This window comes from Ptychodera flava, chromosome 13 (genome assembly GCF_041260155.1).
Source record: "Ptychodera flava strain L36383 chromosome 13, AS_Pfla_20210202, whole genome shotgun sequence".
NCBI classification, from domain to species: Eukaryota; Metazoa; Hemichordata; class Enteropneusta; family Ptychoderidae; genus Ptychodera; species Ptychodera flava.
The window spans coordinates 39,367,094-39,390,326 of NC_091940.1; the positions used below are offsets into that span (position 1 = coordinate 39,367,094).

The 23,233-nt window shown below is 36.5% G+C and overlaps 2 protein-coding genes and 1 long non-coding RNA gene across 3 annotated transcripts; all 3 read right to left on the minus strand.

Annotated features, from left to right (window-relative positions):
* Positions 1-3,949: 3,949 nt before the first annotated feature.
* Positions 3,950-8,557, minus strand: LOC139148418 (uncharacterized). Its single transcript, XM_070719868.1, has 4 exons — positions 8,447-8,557; positions 7,472-7,618; positions 6,723-7,006; positions 3,950-5,339 (listed from the first exon to the last, which is right to left on the minus strand). The coding sequence occupies exons 1-4, from the start codon at positions 8,545-8,547 to the stop codon at positions 4,108-4,110; spliced, it is 1,764 nt and encodes a 587-aa protein (XP_070575969.1). The 5' UTR covers positions 8,548-8,557; the 3' UTR covers positions 3,950-4,107.
* A 4,469-nt stretch (positions 8,558-13,026) lies between these two features.
* Positions 13,027-19,843, minus strand: LOC139148780 (uncharacterized). Its single transcript, XR_011556010.1, has 4 exons — positions 19,777-19,843; positions 18,243-18,365; positions 15,543-15,684; positions 13,027-13,179 (listed from the first exon to the last, which is right to left on the minus strand). It is a non-coding gene; the product is annotated as an uncharacterized lncRNA (long non-coding RNA).
* A 761-nt stretch (positions 19,844-20,604) lies between these two features.
* Positions 20,605-21,201, minus strand: LOC139148602 (uncharacterized). The gene has a single exon (XM_070720087.1). The coding sequence runs from the start codon at positions 21,199-21,201 to the stop codon at positions 20,605-20,607; it is 597 nt and encodes a 198-aa protein (XP_070576188.1).
* Positions 21,202-23,233: the final 2,032 nt, after the last annotated feature.

The following is a 23,233-nucleotide window of genomic DNA, read 5'->3' on the forward strand; positions in this document are numbered from 1 at the left end:
TTAACTTAAAGAATGAAGAAAAAGATCCAACTAATCGCAGCCATGAATATTCAATCCTTGACAACAATGACATTGAAATGAAACTTTAAAAATCAAAATAGTTCTGCTGAATACATAAATTGTGTCAATGAACAGTATCAATTACAAATGGTTTGCATGTGTTCCTAATTCACATGTTAACACAATTAAATTGAAAATAAATAATTGAATAAACGAATGAATGAATCAAGAATTAATAAATAAATAAATAGATAAATAATAGGGAATGAAAAACAGCAATGAAAGGTTTGCTGGGTCACTTACACTTGTTTGTTATACTCTTATTTGAAGAAAAATTTCTTCAGAATGTGAAAAGTTAATAGCTGTACATTTTGATTAAAGTTTTGCACCTTTGATACATATTACATACACAACTGTCTATAGGTTGTGTGGACAGGTTGGATAAATAACATTTTGATAGGCGTGCGTACACAGGGTGTGTAGACAGGTTGAATAAATGGCAATTTTTGGTAATTTTATTGTTTTTGTGATACCATAGAATAGTTGCCATTTTAAGACTACATCAATGTGCAGTTTTAATGGCATTTCGATTTGATATGACTAAGACAAAATGTGCAATAACCAAACAGGAAAAACTGAAAAAAAAATATTTCAAAAGTAGTTAACAATTTCAAAAGTACTTCTAATACAGCTTTCACAATATACAAGAAGCTTGCAATTTTTATCTTTGACATTGACATACATTGACAGTATCATATCTGTCAAGGCTTTTAACATATTTAACTTTCAAGGTTGATTATGACACAGATTGTAACCTTTCTGACAGCTGGTACCTTAAAAGAGACCATTTTTAAGTTTATCATCATCATCATCATCATCATCATGTGTACGTTTGAAAACTCATCCACTGTGTCCATCATGTGTACATTTCAAAACTCATCCACTATGTCATGCTGACTGCACTGTCATTCATGTAACAACCTTCCAAGTTACAACCTCACTTTAGATAACAGTTTGTCTTGTCATCCAGACACTTTTTTGCCACCCATACATATATCACAATTGGCAATACAAGTTTGATTATCTCAGACAAATGAAATCAGATCGCATCAAGGACATTAGTCTTAAAGCCCGGCTCTAAAAGGCCAGGAATGGGGTAAACTAAGGTGTTAAGAACATTATGAGGTGAATCTGTTGTGATTTCCTTTGAAATTGCAATCTTTATTTAAAAATATGTCATCAAATTTTGGGAAAAAGTCTGAATGGGGGTACAAATATGTGACCATTTCTTACTTTGGCTCATCAATAGATTTGTGTTAGGTGTCCAGGCTGTACATATGCAAGATGTGACTGGTCTTTTGAAATACCTGACATCATTTCTGAGAACTATGAAAAGTAACTGTTTTCATGGATTTGATCGTGTCATCTTGTGCTTGGTTTATCTACTGTCTATGTTAAAGGGACATTATTTGTATCTTTTGACCTTATATTGTTGCAAATGATAATGTTGTTCGACTTACTGAAAGATGTCTATAGAACGGTCGACCATAGACAACTTCCATCCCGTTTGCGTACACTGTATAGAAAAACCTTGGGTCAGGGTTAATGGTGGGCTACCGTTGACCTGCGATAAGACCACACTGCCAACTGCTATCTAGGCCGCTTTACATGTAAGCATCCGCGTGTAAAAAAAATAAACCATACGAAGTGAAAGTCGAGAGCGCAGTGTAGCAGTTTAGGATTCCCTATTACCGATGCCGTTTGCTCAGTTACATTTTGACGGTCAGTTTTTCATGGAGATCTTGACGGCCAATCCTGCTCTTAGATACACCATTCTTTGCTGCTACAGAGCACATTTTTGTAATGGGCATTTCAAATGCCTACAAGCTGCAAGAAGCCGACGACTCGGACAAGGCCTATTTTTTCGTCTCGTTTGTACCTTCATATGTAGACTTGCCCAAAGCCTGTGGGCATAGAAATGTCAAAACAGAGTACAATGAAGGGATAAACTTCAGTAGACAGTCACGTTATTGTCGAGGTGATCGCGAAATTGAAGCATATACAACAGAGGGGCCTCTACTGTCTATGATTGAAGCTGCTTTGGCGACTGACACGTACATCATGTACATTGTTGGGTGAAAGCTAGCTCTGCGTGGCAGGGTTGTGCCAAATCGCTGGCAGCACCTCGGTTGCGGCGTGCAGTTTCTCCACCAGAAACAACCCATTTTTATCCCAAACTCGCACTGAGTTTCGTTTTGAGCACACCCGCCTCGCCTGGGTACACGATTAGCCCTGCGTACAGGTCTTTGTGTTCCCGGCGTAATACGGCGAGGGAGGCCATATGACGCGGGGAACACACAGACCTGTATGCAGGGCCAGGTACACAATGTGCTCAGCTGCACTTCTAAACTTACGCAAAACCCACTTTTGGGAGTGGGTCGGAGGCACAGAGGCCGTATTAGCGACGTATAGGGTCTAGGCAACTGTCATTGCGATGTACTCACTTTTGGTTCGAAATGCGATGCAACTGATACAAATAATTACACGATGCATAGAGAATAACAACATTCGAACAGATCTTGTGTATCGAGAGGTGACTCCAATCGCAAGCAGTATCAATCGACAGTACAGTACCCGCTCGGCGCGGTGTCACGATGTCACAGATGCTACACCGTGCACTGTTCAGTCCGAGTGCGATGTTTCCAAGTTCAACAAGTGATCATGTCGTGTTTGTAAACAAACCAACGTAATGGCAAGAAAATGCCCTAAAAATCTTAAAAGTTGACGAAGATTTGCTAACGATCAAATGCACAGAAAATGCACTACTCTGTACCTGTTTCAGTATCACCACAGCAATCTGACATCGTTTTAGTTTTACCATTGACCCAATTGTGTTTATGGTTTTATTTCTGTTCTATAGTCCGTGTCATCGATACAAAAATGAAACTGACAAGCAAATGCCCTGTTTTTTTCACTATTTGACAGTAGTTTGTGAGATGTGTATTTGTTTATGCGCCGTGAGCTCATCGATATGCATTGTGCTGAAGTTAGTGTGTAGGTGACGGCCGCTCAGCGTTCTAGCTGTACTTTGATAGTTGACGTATGCATAGTAATATTGGTCATGTGCTGGGGTTCAATCATGGCGGTTGGTTCAAATCGCGCGGACGCCCTTACCAAAATTGAACCTTGCCGTAAAGAGCAAGAAGGTGGTTTTCCATATCCTTGAAGCCATCCATAGTCACAATTTAGGTCTCCTATTGATTTGACCGGGGATTCCAGTCATCGAAAAAATGAAAAAAAAGTCAAAAGATACAAATAATGTCCCTTTAATAGATGTTTGAATATGTAAATGTATGGCTAGGCTGACGTTTTTTCTTTGTTGAATTGGTAAGTTACCATGTAGCTTACTTCATTTAAGTGACACTAACTGTGGTCATACAATATATGTAAAGTAATGTGGATTCTTTGTCAATACTGTATACAATTTTCCTTTATTTTTATATCTTGATCTGTTTTGGACTGCTATGATCTGTTTCAGGACTGCTATGATCTGTTTTGGGACTGCTATGATCTGTTTCAGGACTGCTATGATCTGTTACAGGACTGCTATGATCTGTTTTGGGACTGCTATGATCTGTTTCAGGACTGCTATGATCTGTTACAGGACTGCTATGATCTGTTACAGGACTGCTATGATCTGTTACAGGACTGCTATGATCTGTTACAGGACTGCTATGATCTGTTACAGGACTGCTATGATCTGTTACAGGACTGCTATGATCTGTTACAGGACTGCTATGATCTGTTACAGGACTGCTATGATCTGTTTTGGGACTGCTATGATCTGTTTTGGGACTGCTATGATCTGTTTCAGGACTGCTATGATCTGTTTCAGGACTGCTATGATCTGTTACAGGACTGCTATGATGCGTTTTAGGACTGCTATGATCTGTTTTGGGACTGCTATGATCTGTTTCAGGACTGCTATGATCTGTTTCGGGACTGCTATGATCTGTTTCAGGACTGCTATGATCTGTTACAGGACTGCTATGATGCGTTTTAGGACTTCTCAGATCTGATTATAGACTGCATGTTTAAAAACATAGATCACTTCTCTTCATTTTCTTCATTTTTATTGTCTTGTTTTGTTTCAGGAGTTGATGTTGGTGATTTGGGCTGGCTTTCATCGTTTTTGTTTGTTACTTGCTGCCCTCCTTGCTGCTGCTGCTGTTGTGATGGTTGTAGTTTTTGTGTGGTTTCTTTCCCAGTTGGTTTTGCTGTGTGACTAGTTTTCCTGCCTGCTGATTGACCTATGACGGATGACTTTCTACTGAGTGGCTGCTTTGCTGCACTCTGAGGTGTCTTCTTACCACTCTGTGTTGTTTTCTGTCCTTCCTTTGCTGTTGTTTCTTTGTTCTTGGTAGCAGCAAACTCTGTACGGCTTGACATCTTTCTTGCTGGTGGAGTGATGGCAGTTGATTCTGCCCGGCTTGAGACCTTCCTTGCAGGCGGAGTGATTGTAGAATCTGCACGGCTTGACACCTTTCTTGCTGGTGGAGTGGCAGATGACTTTTTCTTAGCACTTGTTTGTTTTGGTTTGCTCGCCGTGACACTTGGTAGATTTTTCACACCTTGTGAGGACTTCAATGGTGGTAATTTCTGGGGCATTTTCTCCATCACGACACGTCCATCACTGGCACTACCTCCAGCAGATGGAGCCTTGGGTTTGTCAGTTTTGTCAGGTGAGCTGGGCTTTTTTGCTGCTTTTGGAAGCAGTGCGGTGTCTTCCTTCGATTTATCGAACAGATAGTTATCATTTAAGATATCAGAAAGTCCATCCAAATCTGCATCTTTTTCTTGTTTTGATTTAGAAGCAGACTTCAGTCTTTGCTCTGGGGTTCCTTGGACGGTATCTTGAAATTTCCTGTCCAGAGCAGCACTGGCAGATCGTGGTTCCAACAGTTGTTCAATTGAATCACTGTCTGCAGTGTTTTTCATGATATCACTGATAGCATTCTGTACTGAATCCCTGGACTTCTTCTTTCTCAACTTTGGTTTTTCTTCATTCACAATCTCAGCTTTGTTGTCATTCAGCAAGGAATCACAGTCCAAGTCATCCAGACTGCACTGCGATTTCTTCTTCTTTCCACTTGCAGATTTCTTACTCCGTTTTCTTGTCGCTGAAGACACAATGCTCTCTACTTCAGCTTCTGTATCACTCTTTGGTGAGGAGTGGACAATGACAGCAGAATCAAACGATGATGGTTTGTTTTCATGCCCTGAGCATTTCTCAGATTTCTTCTTGTTGGGAGATCTCTTCTTCCTTCTGTATCTTGTAACTGAAATAAAATATATCTCCATGATAACAAATGTTTGATACATTGGCAGTGCTGTTATTTACAGAAAACAGCCAATGTCCAGTTACCTTGAACTACCATGGTCACAGAGGTTAAGGTAGTATGCGCCTCGAAAGTGAAAGACTTAAACTTTTACTCAAACTTTCGTCAACACAGCTTTCAACTTTTTTCTTTCAAAATCAAGAATAAAAATTGGTACAAATTTTGGTACCAGAGAAACAACTTGCCCAAGATTTACCGATATTTGAAAGTCAAAATGGCCACCATGCATCCCTTTGTTAACTGTACAGTGAAATATAAAAATTCGAATATTCCAAAAACTCAGAAAGTGAAAAGTTTTCTTACACCAAGGACTTTAAAATGAGCCCCTACAAGTTGTAGACCAGAAAAGAAATGTAAAAATTGAGAGTCTGAATATCTGTCCCCAAGGAGCATCTACCTTAATGTGAAAATACTCTGTGGCTTGACTGCTCTTGTTACTGGGTTTGATATGAGTAATAACAAGATACTCAATTAGAATAATACATTAATAGAGAATTTCTAATGAACAGATCATTTTGCTCAACTTGATAAGACACCTGTCACATTTCTGTGGTGATATCATATCAAATGATTTGTACAAAATGAACTCTGACGTTTCACAGATATCTACCAGTGAACTGTGTTCACAAAGAATTGTAAATGAAAGAGAGTTGAAAATGCCAGTATCTGTCACTTTTGATGATTTATTTCACTATTTATGAATGTCAATTTCAAGTTCTTATTATATACCTTGCTGGTGCTTTCATTTTGACTTTGTCAAAGTTAATCCAGCAGTAATCTGGTGACAGTGTTCAAAGATTAGTAACTTACACTTGCTTGCTTTGGCACATTAGGCAATCAACCTCTTTAGATAATAGATGCAGCATGGGGATAAAAAGTTTACCCAAGATTGTCAAGGCCAGTGCTAAGTTAAGACTAAAACACCAAAGGTTGGTAAAATAAACCTTTATTAGAAATACAACAAAACACCTACCCACCCCTGGGGACAGACATGTAGGCGACCCCCTATGGTTATACTCCATATAAAAGCATGCTGAAATACCACCTACTTTTCTTGTCAACACCTTGTCAACATGTTAATACAGTATTATTGTTTACATTTGAATTCTATAGTCCATACCAGAATTCACTTGTCAACAACAACAATTTACTTTACACATGACATGCTGAGTCAACAAGCTGAATACTGAGTATCTCAACATGCTTTGGGGCATATAAGAAGAAGCTATGGTTGAATTTAACAATCAACAGCTGGAAAAGATCAAAAGTTACAGTTACTGGCACTGACTCAATATTCAGACTTCAGAAATGAAGAAAACTAACCTGATCTCTCACTGATGATAGACTGTTCATCATATTCATTGAATGAGGCTTCAGAGTCAGTGGAGGAATGATATGAATATTCCGCAAACTCACTATCCTTCCTCTTAGCTGCTCCCTTCAAGATGCTGTGAGACAATCGACTACTTCTGGCAACTTGCAAGACAGCATCAAACATTCTTGGCGTGTTCTCCCGTCGTTTTGTCAGGATGCTCTCAGCAATGAGTGACTTGCCACGTTTCTTCTTCTTGTCAGTTTTGTTGGCATCATTTTGTTTCATTATTTCTCTGTTGCAAAGATACAAACATTCCAACTGTCAACTCTAACACTGACTACGTTTTGAAAAGTTCATTGACCCCCTACTTTGTTCACACATATGTACAGTATCAACATCAACAACACTTGAAGACCAATCAACAACACTTTAACACTGCAAAAAAAATGATTTTCAATAATGGTCATATGCCTTTAATTAAAATTTGAAAACATTCAATAGTTGCAGTCATCTTGTATGATACCTTACTTCAAAGTATTGCAATTAAAACTAAGCAAATAATAAATTGTTCTTTGACTTGGTTAGTGTATTTAATACTATTGCCTACAGCCTTCAACAAACATTCAACTTCACTCTTAGATGGATTAGTATGGAGAGTCAATATGGATCAGACTTCATTACAAAAGTGACAGTTGATCTGTAGAAAATCTGACGGTGAATAAACAGCATACAGAGTGAACAAAGATGTTCATCTTACTTGGCCTTCCTTTTCAAGCTTTCCTGAGCTTCAGGGTAGTTGACAATGGCTTCTTGCAGATCCTGTTTGTTCAGCACAAACAAATTAGCAAAACCTGGAGAGATGACATCAGCTGTTCGGCGATTTCCACCTCCCATTGCAAGGAGACTGCCAGAAACAATTAAAAAACGAAATCAAATTCGCTATAAACATAAAGGGCAGTATCACTTCAGAGTTCAAAACTTCCACTGCCCTCCATCTTTTACGAGGCTGTCAAATGGTTTTCAATGAATGTTAAAGCACTTCCAGGTATTGTTCATAATGTTGGTTACTTCTATAACAAAAGATTGTAATTATTTTTACTTTCTGAATAACTGCATAAGGTAGATTAATAATTTTTTATAATGCCCATCAAAAATAATACTACTTGTTTTGTCCATTCATCTCATTTTACATTTTACCTGGATAAGTTTTGTCTTGTGTTCAATTAGGGTAGAATTTGCCAAGTGGATAGATATTCAGATTCTCCAGTTTTTACAATACATCCCTGCTCTACTGCTTGTTTTGGTTTATTTAGACTCTTGTAGTAAGTAAAGTTTTTACCATCTCAGTTTTGTGAAAATGAAAAATTTTAATTTAATTTAATTTTTCCAAACTGAGTAAACACAGGCATAGCTGCCATTTGGAATTTCAAATATTGGCAAATATTACTTAAATAAGTAGGCAAGTTTTTCGCCAGTACGAAACTTGCACAGTGGCCCTGATTTGTCAAAGCACTGGTTGAAGGTTTCGTTGAGGAAAGTTTGAGCAAAAGTTTAAGCCTTTTAATTTTGAGGTAGTGCATACTACTTCATGAACATTTATAACAGCACTTTCACAGAATTTCTGTTTGCAGTGATAAAAAGAGCCTTCATGACAATATCTCATTGAGAAGACACACATTTTATAACTCAATACCAATAACAAAAATACAGACTTAAAAATAGTAATTCCAACCTGATTTCACCAAAGACACTTCCTGGATGTAGTGTTGCTAACACTTTAGTTCCATCTGGTCCACCCATGACTTGAACTATACCGCTGTTTACAATGTACATTTCCTTGCCAACCTCAACTGCAACATGAAAATATGCAAGTACGAATTCTTAATTTGAAATTCTAGATGTATTTAATGAACAAGAAACTCAGAGCAATTAAGGGTATGAGTTGTAAAAAAAGCTCAACTGACCTCTGACCTCTCACAGGCTAATATTACGATTTTTTATGTAAAGCATTGCTTTGATCAGAGGGATAATATTCATATTGCCCACACAATATAAAATGTAGTGTGGACAGCGCCCTCTTGAGATTGGTTCTTCAGCTTCAGTTTCTGATCCTAGAGTTATTCAGCCTGCCATTGGTGTTGTCATGAATTTGAAGGTAATCCAGTCAATGTTTTATAAGTGACAAGTGTATTGGATGTGTAGCAAGACAAATGATGGACTTACCTTGGTACAAATGTAATCACCAGGAAGATATAAGACAGGTCTTAGCTTTAATACCAGATCCCTCAGTAACATTTTGTCACAGTCCTGAAACCAATACATTCAAAGAGTCATACATTATTGAACAATAGCGTCTCTGCCTTAAAATGACAGAAATCAGGGAGTGAAGTTTTTTGACAATAATGAGTAAGTTGTGACCTTCATGTTTTATGTAACTTCATATTTTGCCAAAACTGTTAAAAACAGCAAAGGAGGAAGGTGTTTGAGGATATTCACAAGATAAAAAGGTCGCTGTGTTGCAACAGATAAATATTTGAAAAGTAACAAGACACACCAGATCTTAAACAATGCCCTTATGTTATTCAGCTGCTGATTCCACCAGCGCCACTTATTCCACTCTATGGCATGACATCACCGTTTAGACTTTCATTATAAAGTGCCAACATACTGGTCATACTGATATGGGACTGGTAATACTGATGTGGGACTGGTAATACTGATATGTGACTGTTAATACTGATATGGGACTGGTAATACTGATATGTGACTGTTAATACTGATATGTGACTGTTAATACTGATATGGGACTGGTAATACTGATATGGGACTGGTAATACTGATGTGGGACTGGTAATACTGATGTGGGACTGGTAATACTGATGTGGGACTGTTACAGTTACAGTACTAATGATTTTGACGATGAGATACAGCTGGATATTGATACACTACCTAATTAGGTTTGTCAGTTTGCTCTCAAATTTACCCTTTTAGTGGTCAACTTTTACAACTTTGCGCCAACATCAGACAGACTAAAACAGCAGGTGACGCAGCAAGATGTCTGTAAACTAATTTACTATGTAGTATGTTTATATCTTTACAGCAGCTATCAGTTTCAATGGTGACACACACAGAGACTGGTTGCCAAGTTTTACAAGCAGTTCAAATTCACGGAGAGGTGGTAAAAGAACTACGTTACTGCAAATTTAGACTCGGAGGACAGTGTTCTTTGTAGTTGAATATCAATAAAGTTCATGACTTCAAACAAAATCTAAAACTAACAACACAAATCGATCTGAAAGAATCAGAATGTTTGAGTAGCGATAGCAATGTCTGGAAGTCAGGGCTTTGAGTCAGCAACTTTCTAGTCTAATAAAACTCAGACAACGAGATGTTCTGGTATTGCCAGCCATGGTGGGGCTTTGTATACATACGCTGACATGTAATTAGCAGCTATCAGTTTCACTGGCGTAATGATCTGTACATTTGTACAAACAGACGTTGAACCAGACAAAAAACGCAACATGGATGGCTCCCGGACGACACCAGCTGAAGTGAGAGAGAAGATTGTTCAGTTGTATTTAAACGGTCTGTCATTTTCAGAAATTGGTAAACGTTGTGGTGGTATTTCAAAGCAAACGGCCAACAACATTGTTTTGCAGTACTTAATTGAAAACTGGCAGTTTCTCGCCAGGCAAATCATCTGGAACATCGGTAAAAAAACTGACTGCAAATGTTCTGGAGCATATTGAATACTACAAAAGTGTAAAACCCAAGCATTTATGGGCGTGAGATACGGCAGAATTTACTGGTTCATGGGGTATGTACCGAAGAAACCCTTCCCTCCCTCTCCTCAATTTCAAAGGCGCTTAACAAACACCTGACTTCGTACTGAAGTAGGCCCGATGTCAGCTCATTGAGAAATGTGGTGTCATTCATTTGTTGATAACCAAAGTAAAGTTTGTTCATTTTACACATCACTCTTATTTTTGAAGTCATGAACTTTATTGATATTCAACTACAAAGAACACTGTCCTCTGAGTCTAAATTTGCAGTAACGTCGTTCTTTTACCACCTCTCCGTGAATTTGAACTGTATGTAAAACTTGGCAACCAGTCTCTGTGTGTGTCACCATTGAAACTGATAGCTGCTGTAAAGATATAAACATACTACACAGTAAATTAGTTTACAGACATCTTGCTGCGTCACCTGCTCTTTTAGTCTGTCTGATGTTGGCGCAAAGTTGTAAAAGTTGACCACAAAAAGGGTAAATTTGAGAGCAAACTGACAAACCTAATTAGGTAGTGTATCAATATCCAGCTGTATCTCATCGTCAAAATCATTGGTACTGTAACTGTAATACTGATATGGGACTGGTAATACTGATATGGGACTGGTAATACTGATGTGGGACTGGTCATACTGATATGGGACTGGTAACTGATGTGGGACTGGTAATACTGATATGGGACTGGTAATACTGATGTGGGACTGGTAATACTGATGTGGGACTGTTAATACTGATATGGGACTGGTAATACTGATATATTGGAATGGTAAAACTAATATGGAACTGGTCATACTAAGTTAATAATACCAAATGTTTTATTCCATTCCAGAAGTTCATTATCTGTGTGGCTAACTTCTGGCTTTAGAAAAGAGTTTTTTTCTTTTTTAGCAAACAATTGCTTGTTAACATTGACAGTGCCTGGGGAAATTATTTGTTGAAATGATGAACTGGAAGAGTTAACATCATAGAGGTATGTAACCATACAATATCGGTCTATTTCAAGACAGCACAGCAGTACCAAACAATATTGGTCTATTCCAAGTCAGCATAGCAGTACCAAACAATAATGGTTTGATTCCAAGACTGTCTCTTTCAACAGCAATCATGTGAAACATTATTTGGAAGAATTTAAACGTCTTTTGTGTAGATTTTCAGATCTTGTATTTGTCCTTTTAAGATGTTTAAGATGGATATTCTATTTCAGATTTCTGAATCTTGAGGGCCGTGAGGAGATAAAATCTTAGAGTTCACCAGGCTACCTTTGCTATATAAATAAATAAGTAAACAGATAAATGAATAAACAACTTTAAATAAATAGATAATTAAGATTTATTTCTTTGCAAAAAAGACTATTAAATTGTTGTAGAATAAAAACATTTACTCTGATGTTAAAATTGACCATGGTTAACTGGTAATACATGGTTTGCTTTATCAGACTTTACGAACTAAATTGAGAGCATTAAAAACACACAGTGTAATGGGATTCATTGATGGCCTCATTTTTCAATGTCTTGTACAATCTTTGATTTTGCATTGTTGAAGAACAAGATTGATGGTAATGCCAATGCCTGTGTTCAACAATTTTTTTTTCTTAATTCAGAGATGACAACTGTGAATTGTTAACACTGAGAAATCTGACAGTTACAACATGTTCCTTTTGTCAAGAGTACAGAGTCTTGTGTTCAAATAACAGTCAATTAAACTCAATAAGAATGTACATTGATGACTATCTTTTTCATAAAATGTTTTCTTTTCAAAGCATACAGCTTTCAACACTTGAGGTGAACACTAGGAATAATTGTAGATTTTGTTAAGTGTTGACTAAAGGTCTTCAGAATTTATCATTTCTGTTATTGTAATTCCTCATAAACAATTTCAAACTGGTAGTTACTCATATATCACAGTTTCTGTTCAAAGTGTCCCTTGGTTCTTTCATCTGCTACTTCAAGTACCTTTTAAGGCCTGAATGCTTCTGTAAGAATTACTGTGATGAACTCACCTGAAAGAGAGAGACTTTGCTGAGAGTTCCCATGTGTACATGGATGGCCAAGTCAGTCTGCATTTTAATAGGAACAGCTTCCATTACTTCTTTCTCATCTGAATTCACAAAAGACAGAAACACCTGATGAAATGCCTTTCTAATCAATGACACATTCTACAACTTGAATGATATTTTCTGAAGTCCTGATGATGTCATTTTTTCAGTTTATTTTACGTCTGACAAGTATTTCAAAATAATCCACAAATTACTGTGTGGACAGCAAATACCTATGATGTATTATGTGCACTATCAAGTTCAACTGTTGACAGAATTGTGATTTTTTGTTATCAGTTCATGGGTGTAATTTATGGACTTGCAACAATTTTACACAACCAAAAATAATGTCCACTTTACTGTATTGCCAATAGGATAAGCAACATAAGCCAATTCTGCTGGAATTTTACAGTACAAAGTATTTCACAATTCACAGTAATAATGGCTGAATGTTTTTCTATAGGTTCAGTGTTTGCAGCATACCTAATAATGCTCCCCTTTCCCAATTGTAAAGATACCACATGCGGACTCTTTTCTGTGCCTTTTCCGGTATTTTCCAGTTATTCAACAGTCTCATAGTGTTGTCCATTCTTCTCCGGAATGCGTCCTTGGTGGCTCTAGCTGCTCCCAGAATATCCCTCATCTGGAAAGACAGTTGTACAAGGATATAATATCCCATCATCCTACATGGTGCATTCAAATTCTTTTGAGTCAGTCAGGTGAATTAGTACCGGGTAATTAAATTTTACTGTTTTTTTTTATTTTGTAAAATGATGAGCTTCCATTGCAAGAGAACAGATAGGATCTGAACAGATCACTTGTACTCAAGAAAGTTTACGATGATACCTGCTGATCTTTAACAAACTGTGTGTGTCTTGAATTCTGACATATGAATTACATGATGTCACTGAAACACACGGCATTGCTGCCTGACTGCAACAACTGCCGCAATGATTGATTATGGAATCATTTACAGGTCGTTTGAAGACGATTGTTGCCCTTGGTGACCACATTGATCAATTTCATGTGTGTTCTCAGGCACCTAAGGATAATGATTATTGTAACAACTGTTTGATGTGACCTGACACCATTAATATTATTTTGCTTTCAGTACAAACTAACATGGGTGTGAAACACTACATTTGAGGCTCAGTAGATTTTTGAAATTTTCAGTGATTGTAAAATATCTGTTATGTTCTGCTCTGAGAAAGAGGTCAAATCATGCATTATTTTAGTAGAGTACACAAAACAGGCAGGTATGAATTGTTTTCAAGGTTAGTGAAAAATTAAGATATGCATTCAATATTTTTTCAATACCAATAATGTATTGAGGTTTAAAATAAGGTTAGAGGGTTTTTACAGTGTGTCACAATGCAAACACAGAAACGCTGGAAAAAATAATCACACATCGTAAATGCTATCCCCTTGAAACACATTATCAACACTCTTTCAGGTAACATATGTTAAAAGCTGAAAAGTATCACAGAAAACTGTGTTAAACATTAAACATTAACCAAGCTAGGATATGGCACAGCCAATACTGACTGACAAATGTTTCATATACTTACAATCATCATTTTGCCATAAAAATAGTACAATCTCTGTGTACACGAATGAACTTGCAATCAGCATTGATGATTAAAATAACTATCAATGATAATATTTTGATGGACTAAGTTCAGTATGTCAACATAGATGTATATGTTAGCGATGTTTTTTCTGTACACACCAAAACTGATAGTTCACCACAGTTCAGTGCACATCTAGGAAAACCTTGAAATTTTTCAATTTCACATTCTATCCTTGTCCACAATTTTTCATGGATCTGGTAATATCCATCAAAACCCTGTATCAATTTAGGTTTGTATTTGGGAACTGTTCATACTATCAGTCTCGAATTGTCACAAATGACTTTGGTCGTAAAAGGAAGCCATAAATATCTGTTAAAGCATTGTACAGTTTCAGTGTCACAATTAAGGATGCAGCATTGAATTGAAAATTCACGATCAAAATAGACTTTATTTACAAACTAATTCTTGAATGTAAACAATCAAACACGAAGCATGAAAATTAAAAAAACAAAATTGCCTTTTTTGCATTCATTTCTGATTCCAAATCCTAAAGATGTAAATGATCATATTTCAAGGCTGACTCAAATCTCAATGCAATTCTATTTGCTAAAAGCAACAAACAAATCTCAGGAAGGTTTGGCGATGCGAAAAGCTAACTGCATGGGACAGGACATTCACATCAGTTTCACTAGAAGTCTGGTGCAGATACTTTGACATCACAGACAGTTATGCCACTTACAATGTGCAAATACATAACAGTATATATTTTTGCCAAGGTTTGGAAACCCGGAAAATGATATATTATTAATGCTTTGATATTCCCAGGGTGACTGATAACTTACATGCATGTATTGCCCTTGATGAAAATGCTATGACACCTGGGAAATTCTGGTAACAAGTTCAGCATGTAGCATGCATCTTCTTTCTAAAACTGTTTTACTTTATAATTGTATCCTTGCATCATTTATGCATTTCTCATTTCATTTTAGCCCAACAGTTTACTGTGCTATTTTTCAAGTTTCTACACTTTTTTACTGTTAACTTACTCTCCAATACCTTTCACTGTGTTCTATCAAACACCCATCGCTACTTTATCATTTTCATTGGTTTTTTTATTTGTCTTGTCTATTAGTTTAACCCTGTAGGAGGGAGTTTGTGCATTGCTGAAATTTTAGTATTATAATAATAATAAATAAAGATGATTTTCTTAATAATGGGAACTCTGGTCGAGCACACTTTCATCCTCTACCATTTTTGTTGTGTTTTCCACGTGTTCTCATCTTCAAGTGAAGACACAACTGTTACCACGTGATATTGTCTTAATAAAATACTGCATGAACTGTATGGCAGTGATATATCAAAAGTTGTATGTTTACATTGTTCCTACAGAACCACAATAAGTGTGAGACAAGTAAAAGGTGAAGAAATCAAATACCTGACCGATGATTGTGGCAAAGACAAAAATGCCGATGATGAAATCTACGTTCATGAAGAAAATTTCAAAAGTTGTCTCTGGATCTGGTAGGTTGCCGATAGTGATCAAGGTCTTCGTTGCCCGGTAACAACAGCGGATGTAACTATAAGAGTTCAACATGAGAATGATCGGATCGATTGAAAAATGAATATTCTTAAAAATATTGTGTTACTATATGATAGTTTCTCTGGCTTTTATTTAAAAGAAGATAATTTGCTTATTACCATGGCAACATTAAAAGCTCTCGATTATTTACAGTATTTTCGAGAGAACACTAAATGAATTTGTCAGGAAAGAGACATACTAATCAGACTCAAGCTGATAATATTTTGATTCAAGGATATCTGAAGAGATTAAACAATGACAACAATTAAGTGTCAATTTCAGCAGAAATTGTAAAAGCATTGATTTTTTCCCCAAATTATAACAGATGTAATGGACTTTTGGTGATGGAAAGATTTACTGATGCACAAAAATAAGGTTGATAGGAGTGTATGTATGTATTGTGAATATTCTGGTCATGCATTATTCATGATTTCACTGAACTGATTCTTGTCAAAGATGTCACACACGAGGTCCTTTAGGATCACATTGTGAATACAAATGAAACATTGACATATCGTGTTCAATTTTCACAACTCTCAGCCAATTTCCCCTGAGCTTTAATGGCTGCGTTTCTGACAGTTTGCAAGATCTTGTACTTCTGATAGGGAATGATACTTGTACAACAGTGAAAGTGCATCCACATTGTGAGAATTTAGTTGAAAACCCTGGCTGATAAGTGCTCTTTTAAAAGAAGTGTAATTTGGATAATCTTAAGTACTGTCAAGAGTTGCATGTCAATGATATGCTGCAGACACCTTGGGGAGTTACATGTCAGATACACGCTGTCTGTACATTTCTTATCAGCTACTGATAAACGTCTTTTATATGTAATTGAACATGCACAGTATTTGAAAACATAGAGATGTGAACTCACAGCTGCAAGTGAGAAAATTTATTCTTAACAATTATTGACATCCTTTCATAGAAATATCAGTCAAGATGAAATCAAAGAACAGAACTTATTTTTACATATTTCTTAAACTGTTGACTGCGTAATGTTAAGAGCATCACACTTTACAATGCATCAACAGTTTATGCTCAGCTGATGGTCTTGTCACTAATATGGGAGTGTGAGAGAATACAAAATCTGAGATTACAAAGTACTTAATTTTTTCCAGTATGATGAAGCATGAAGCACTGACAGAGTAACTATGAGAGTTTTTAATCGTCAATAAAAAATCATGTATTAACAATGAAGACTTGAAGTGGTTATTACTTTTGATATTAAATACTTTGATACTCCGATACCCAATACTTAAGGTGATATGTGCTTCAAAAATAAAAATAATTAATCTTTTGCTCAAATTTTCCACAAGCAATCTTTCAGCCACCCACATTCAAAATGAAGAGTAAATATCAGGTCACTGTGCAAATTTTGGCATTAGAAAATCAAATAACCAAAGATTTACAATATTTTAAATTCAAAATGGCTGCCATATCCCTGTGTTAACTGGATGGAAAAAATGTTTCCAATTTTCAAAAACAATTTAAGACAGAGAAAAGTTTTTCTTACTCAGAGAGCTTCGAAATGAACTCCCACAAGTGGTAGATCAGAAAAGAATTGTAAGAGTTTGAGAGTCCAAACATCTATCCCCGAGGCCCATTCTACCTTGAAACAAACTCTGCTTTACTTTTTAGTAGTCTCTTCAATTACAACTTTGAAAACACTGAAGACTAAACTGATTACATGAATATAAAGTGACCATCAACTAGATTTTAATGCTTTCCTCTTCAAAGCAAGTATAGCCTACTTATTTAGATAAATTAGAGATCCGTATATATTTGATGGTTTTGATGACTAAGGGAAGAAAATTTACAATGGTCATATCCGTAAGAGAGATACCTAATTCATAGAACACACAAAGCTGCATTTTACTATCAAGAAATAGTTACCAAGTGTACCTGGTATTCCGCATACAGAGCTACATTCAGAAACATTTTAGTACCTGATACCCTTTATTGTATGTCCAGAACCCTTTTATCGAAAATAATGTATGAATACTTAGAGTAGAACATACATCAGTTGCGTATAATCAAATGAATTATGAGAAGTGCATAGATATTATTTTTGATGATTTGCCGATGCTTTTTACCCCATACCATTTGGCAGCGGGAGGTTATTCATTGCTAATATAGCATTCCCACAGAGAGGTGAAATATGTAAAATATGAGAATTGTGACAGTGACATGTTCACATCATAAATGACACAGCTGCATGGTTTGGATAACTTGACAAAAATGGTTCATAATCTTTCTCACAGCAGAATACCATTGATAGGAAACAATGCTTTCCACAGAGATATGGCATTCTAGTATAATACGAGGGGTATATGGAAACATCAGCATACATGCAATGGTCTTGATGACTTGCTGATCAAGATAAATGGAAATGCCACCATAACTGTCCAAACCTATCAACTTAACAGAAACCTTCCCATACAGAGGCAATATATGTATATCATCAAATGAATCATTGAAGGACATGGATTTTATGTCATTTCATGTCATTTTATTTTTATGTCATTTGTGACTTGAGATGAGAATGACTTAACATACCTGCTACCATTGCCATCCCAGACCTATCCATTGGAGTTAATACCTCCCCAGACAGAAATAGCATAGTAGCAACATGTATTCAAATGAATCATATACAACATGTATCCGATGGTTTTGATGACTCTGTGGACAAAAAATATGTGATTCAGTGAAATACTGACTGACTAGCGGGAGATAAAAAGCCTGTAAAATTGGAGAGGACAAAAACATGGACGTTTCGGGTGCAACCCTTCGTGAGCACAGATTGCTGTAGATGATAATGTTATTATTCACCTTCTAATACTTCAATGTTACAACTAATTGTAGGATAATTCATACATAGAAATCACTGTTACCATGACAAACAAGCATTTTGAAAAAAAATCTCTGTAAAACATTGCAAGCCCTACATCATTTCTCATTCAGATTCATTGCTAAAGGTGGTTCCATCTATCGAAGGATTTTATTGTCATTTAAGCAGCACATTTACGGTAGATGTAGATTTAGAATGAGAATGAACAAATTATAACACGATTGGAACTAATTTGGGAAAATTGGATGAGAGTAATTATTAGGAAAATGTAACGAAATCGAAATTTTTACAGCTGAAATTTTACAAAATGATAGAATAGTATAAAATTTAAAATATTGTTCCCATCGAACAAAACAACGAAAACATAATGATTATTGCATCCCTCTTTTATCGGATTCATTTTCATGGAAAAATGTTCATTTTTGTGTAAATGTACTAAAGAAATGAGACAAAATGCTTAAAATTTCTCTACTTAACGACTTTTGAGTCAGGGCACTTTTGAAATGCCCCTGACTTTTTCGTGAATTTAAGGCTTCACAAACATTAAATTGAGTCAGGGCACATTTTAAATGACCCTGACTGACTTAACTGTAAATCAATCGAAAAGATTCTTTGTGGTCGAGGAAAAGTGACAAACTGAGATTATTACTAGTGTTTCAGTAATGAAGCAACTACAGACCAAACTCTAATATTTTCATTCAAATATGGATATTGTTCAAATGTTTTAAACAATATTGCATTAGATACTATCATGCACTGATTCTTACTCATAACATTTCAACAGAATCGTAAATTTTGAATAAAATTTTAAAATGGTAAGGAAATATGGTGTAATATTAGACAAATTTCTAAAATTCTTAAGAAATGTTGCCAATCCAATTATCCCAATTTAGTTCCAATCGTGTTTTATGTAGATTTAGAATGAGAATGTACAAATTATGTAGATTTAGAATACCAATGTGCAAACTTGAACAGCATTATGTTCGCCTTAAAAATGGCTCATTAAAACTATGAAATAGACAGTCAACAGAATATATTAATATCACATCCATTAATACCACTCGTAACGGTAGTGTTAATTTTTGTTTTATTAAAATATAATTATCATCTTCTAAATTGATTTCTTCGAAAAAATGTGTTTAACTTATTGACTTTAGCAGCAGCATTTAGTTGGATATTTTATCTCTGTGTACCTTTATGAAGGCACAGCAAATCAAACATTTAACTAATTTACTGTCTTACCTGAACAACCAAGCTGACTTTGATTTATTTTCAAACCTTTCTGCAAACTCAAAGTATGCCTGTACCTGAAGGTAGAAAACAACATTTTATGCAAAGTTAGCCATCTAAAATAAACCTTAACCTGATTGACAGTCAGGGCACAGTGTGACTAGTAAAATGATAAACAAATTAATGCTGAAAATTTGAGTTTAATCTCTAGAACATGTAATGTGTTTTCTTCACTGGCCTGCAGGTACTTGTTTTACAAGGAATATAAACTAGCTGAGTTCAGCGAGTCCATTTCCCTTAAGGTCTGACTGTTCACTATCAGTTGAAACTGTGTATTAAATTCTGGTGACTTGAACAGCCTAGGTAGTCTTAAAAATGTGCTTGCACCATAGCAACCAACTTTCAGATAGAGTAAATCCAATGGGAGGAGACAGAACAAGTCCATCTGTGTTGAAATAAAGAGTCAGGCATATGGAGGTGCATTCCTTTGCTTTCATCATTCTTTGAAACTTAATCAATCAATCAACCCAAATACTACCGTACATCTCCATTCACAATGCAATGATTATTGTGATCTTGTTTTCCAAGAAGTGGTTTCCCAGCAATATGCACTGTACAGGAAACAGTGCATTTTATACAATAAAAAGATTACAAAGCTTGTCAAGTAAGTATCGGAGGATGGTGAGTTCGAGACTCCAGCACGGTGTTGTGCCCTTGAGCAAGGCACTTTACTCCTCAGTGCTCCAATGGGGGAGTTAATGGGTTATTTACCTCATCCTGTAATTGGGCTAACGCCTGTTGGATGATGGACTGAATAAAATTTAAAAAAAATTAAAAGTATCAGATGTGACGCAAATATTTACTGTTGTTGCCATGATCAGATGTAAAAAGAATCTCTTTGTTCACCAAGGTATTATGAGCTTTACTTTTGCAGCAAACAGTGGAACTGTTCAGTGATGATGACGTTACACTGCGCCAGGGACTGTTGAGTGACCCTGATGCGACACTGGGACTGTTCAGTGACCCTGATGTGACACTGGGACTATTCAGTGACCCTGATGTCACACTGGGACTGTTCAGTGACCCTGATGTCACACTGGGACTGTTCAGTGACCCTGATGTCACACTGGGACTGTTCAGTGACCCTGATGTGACACTGGGACTGTTCAGTGACCCTGATGTGACACTGGGACTGTTCAGTGACCCTGATGTCACACTGGGACTGTTCAGTGACCCTGATGTGACACTGGGACTGTTCAGTGACCCTGATGTGACACTGGGACTGTTCAGTGACCCTGATGTGACACTGGGACTGTTCAGTGACCCTGATGTGACACTGGCACTGTTCAGTGACCCTGATGTCACACTGGGACTGTTCAGTGACCCTGATGTGACAATGGTACTGTTCAATGACCCTGATGTGACACTAGTAATCATCAGGGAAAACTAACTTGAGTATTTATGTTAGCTGAAAAATTAGTCGATCAGAATGAACCTGCCAGAACTTAAGTATAGGCTACAAATTACTTCAAACAACTCCTTGATTAAATGTTCTTATGATACAACATTGGCACAGTGCCACTGAAGACATTTTAGTGCAGAGTATATATCCAAAATTAAACATCTTTTAATACTCACCTTAAATTGCCGTGTAGTCATGTAGTGTAACCTCATCAATTTCTTGTCAGTCTGGGTGAAAAAAAAATGAGAATGAAAGGTTTTAAAGACCTCCACAAGACTTTTAACAGTATGTTGAAGGGTCTGGTGGATGTAATTTTATAGGATTTTATCCACTATTTTTGCTTTTTAAATTTCAACAGCATTTATGGCATGTTGAGATCCACAGTATTCAGCTTGTCAAGTCAGCCTGTACATGTTTAAACTGCACTGTTTTTGTTGACAAGTGAATCCTGGTCCGGACATGAATTCAAATGTAAACAACAATGCATTTTACGCATACAGATGCTGCATTTTAGATATTTTAGTTACTCTTCACTCCTGTGGAATCAACTGCCAGCTGATATCTGTACATCCCAGTAAATATCTATTCAACATTTTCAAGACAAAGTTACAGACACATATTTTGAGAGAGCTGATCTGTAACATTTATTGTCACCCGTAGAAAACTGAACGACTTATCAAGTAGTTACTGTGTAGTGATTAGGTCTGTACCGACCCAAAACGACCTATTTTTGGGAAAATAAGTGGTTGGAACTTCATACATACTTATTTTGTGATCGTACATACCTAATGTTTTACGTCCGGAGAGCATAACAACTTATGTTCAACAAATTGTGTGAAAAAACTACTATTTGACTTTGATCGGTACAGAAAATCAATCACTGACTTTTTATGTACGTTTTGCGAATGATCAGTTCTCATTGAAAGCGTAACTGTTTCTACAGAAAAAAGAACAAAAATTGAAAAAACGATCAGACAGTTCGTGTCCGTGTCGCTACATGGACGATCTGCCAAAAACGCTTTGCGAAAAATGAACGTTGAGCTCGACGTAAAATATGGTTGAACTTATTTCACGTGCATATCTCCCTTTAAAAGCCTAGTCTTTCAAAGAACTGCAACTCAAAAATAACGTATATCTGGTTCTTTTGTGTTTTCTTACCGGGCCCTTTCAAACATGAACTACGAGTCCGATCACAGAGTAGATTGAAAGCTTACGACTACGTACATGATGCCAGGCAGCTATTTCAGCGTAATAAGGGGAGAACCATTTGATTTTGGGGGGGGGGGGGTATGGAGGAAATGGGTATGGGAGCAAATTTTTTTTTCCTGTCACAGTGACAGCAATTTTTTTTTTCTACTGTCAGAGCTGCATCAATTTTTTTTTTCAAATGGAGTAGCAATGCAAATTTTTTTTCTTTGTCATCAAGTTTGTGATGCGTTGTATATAAGGGAGCCGTCATTATTTACGGCCTGAAACTCAGAAATTTCAAGTGACACCCCCCCCGTCAACCATGATGAATTTGAGTAACTCCCCTCTCTAACTCTGAAATTTTGACTGATCCCCCCACTTAGAAAAGTTAAATACAAATACATGTATTTGTAAAATTTACAAAATACAGCAATTAACAGTAAAGACCTTTGAAATCCTGATGTACTCTGTTAGACTATCATCAGTTATCTCATGATGGTTCAAAAAAGGTGAACCCATCAAAATGAAATTGCAAGTCACAATAAAATAAAGATATAAAAGCTCACGCAGTATCTAACCATATAGTATATTGTTTAATTTGGATGGGTATTATGACAAGGTTTTCACTAGGATATTTGACGGGCAGCAGAATTTGAAAGTACAGGGGGAGAACACGTGAGAGGCTTAGGGGGAAAGTGTCACAGGGCTTCTCCCTATCTTTCATGGAAAGTTTAAGATATTGATGTGTGCAATGGTGCAGTTGGTGCGATCTGAGAGGTGTTTTTTAATTTTTTTTTACTAAGTGAAACTGTTATAACA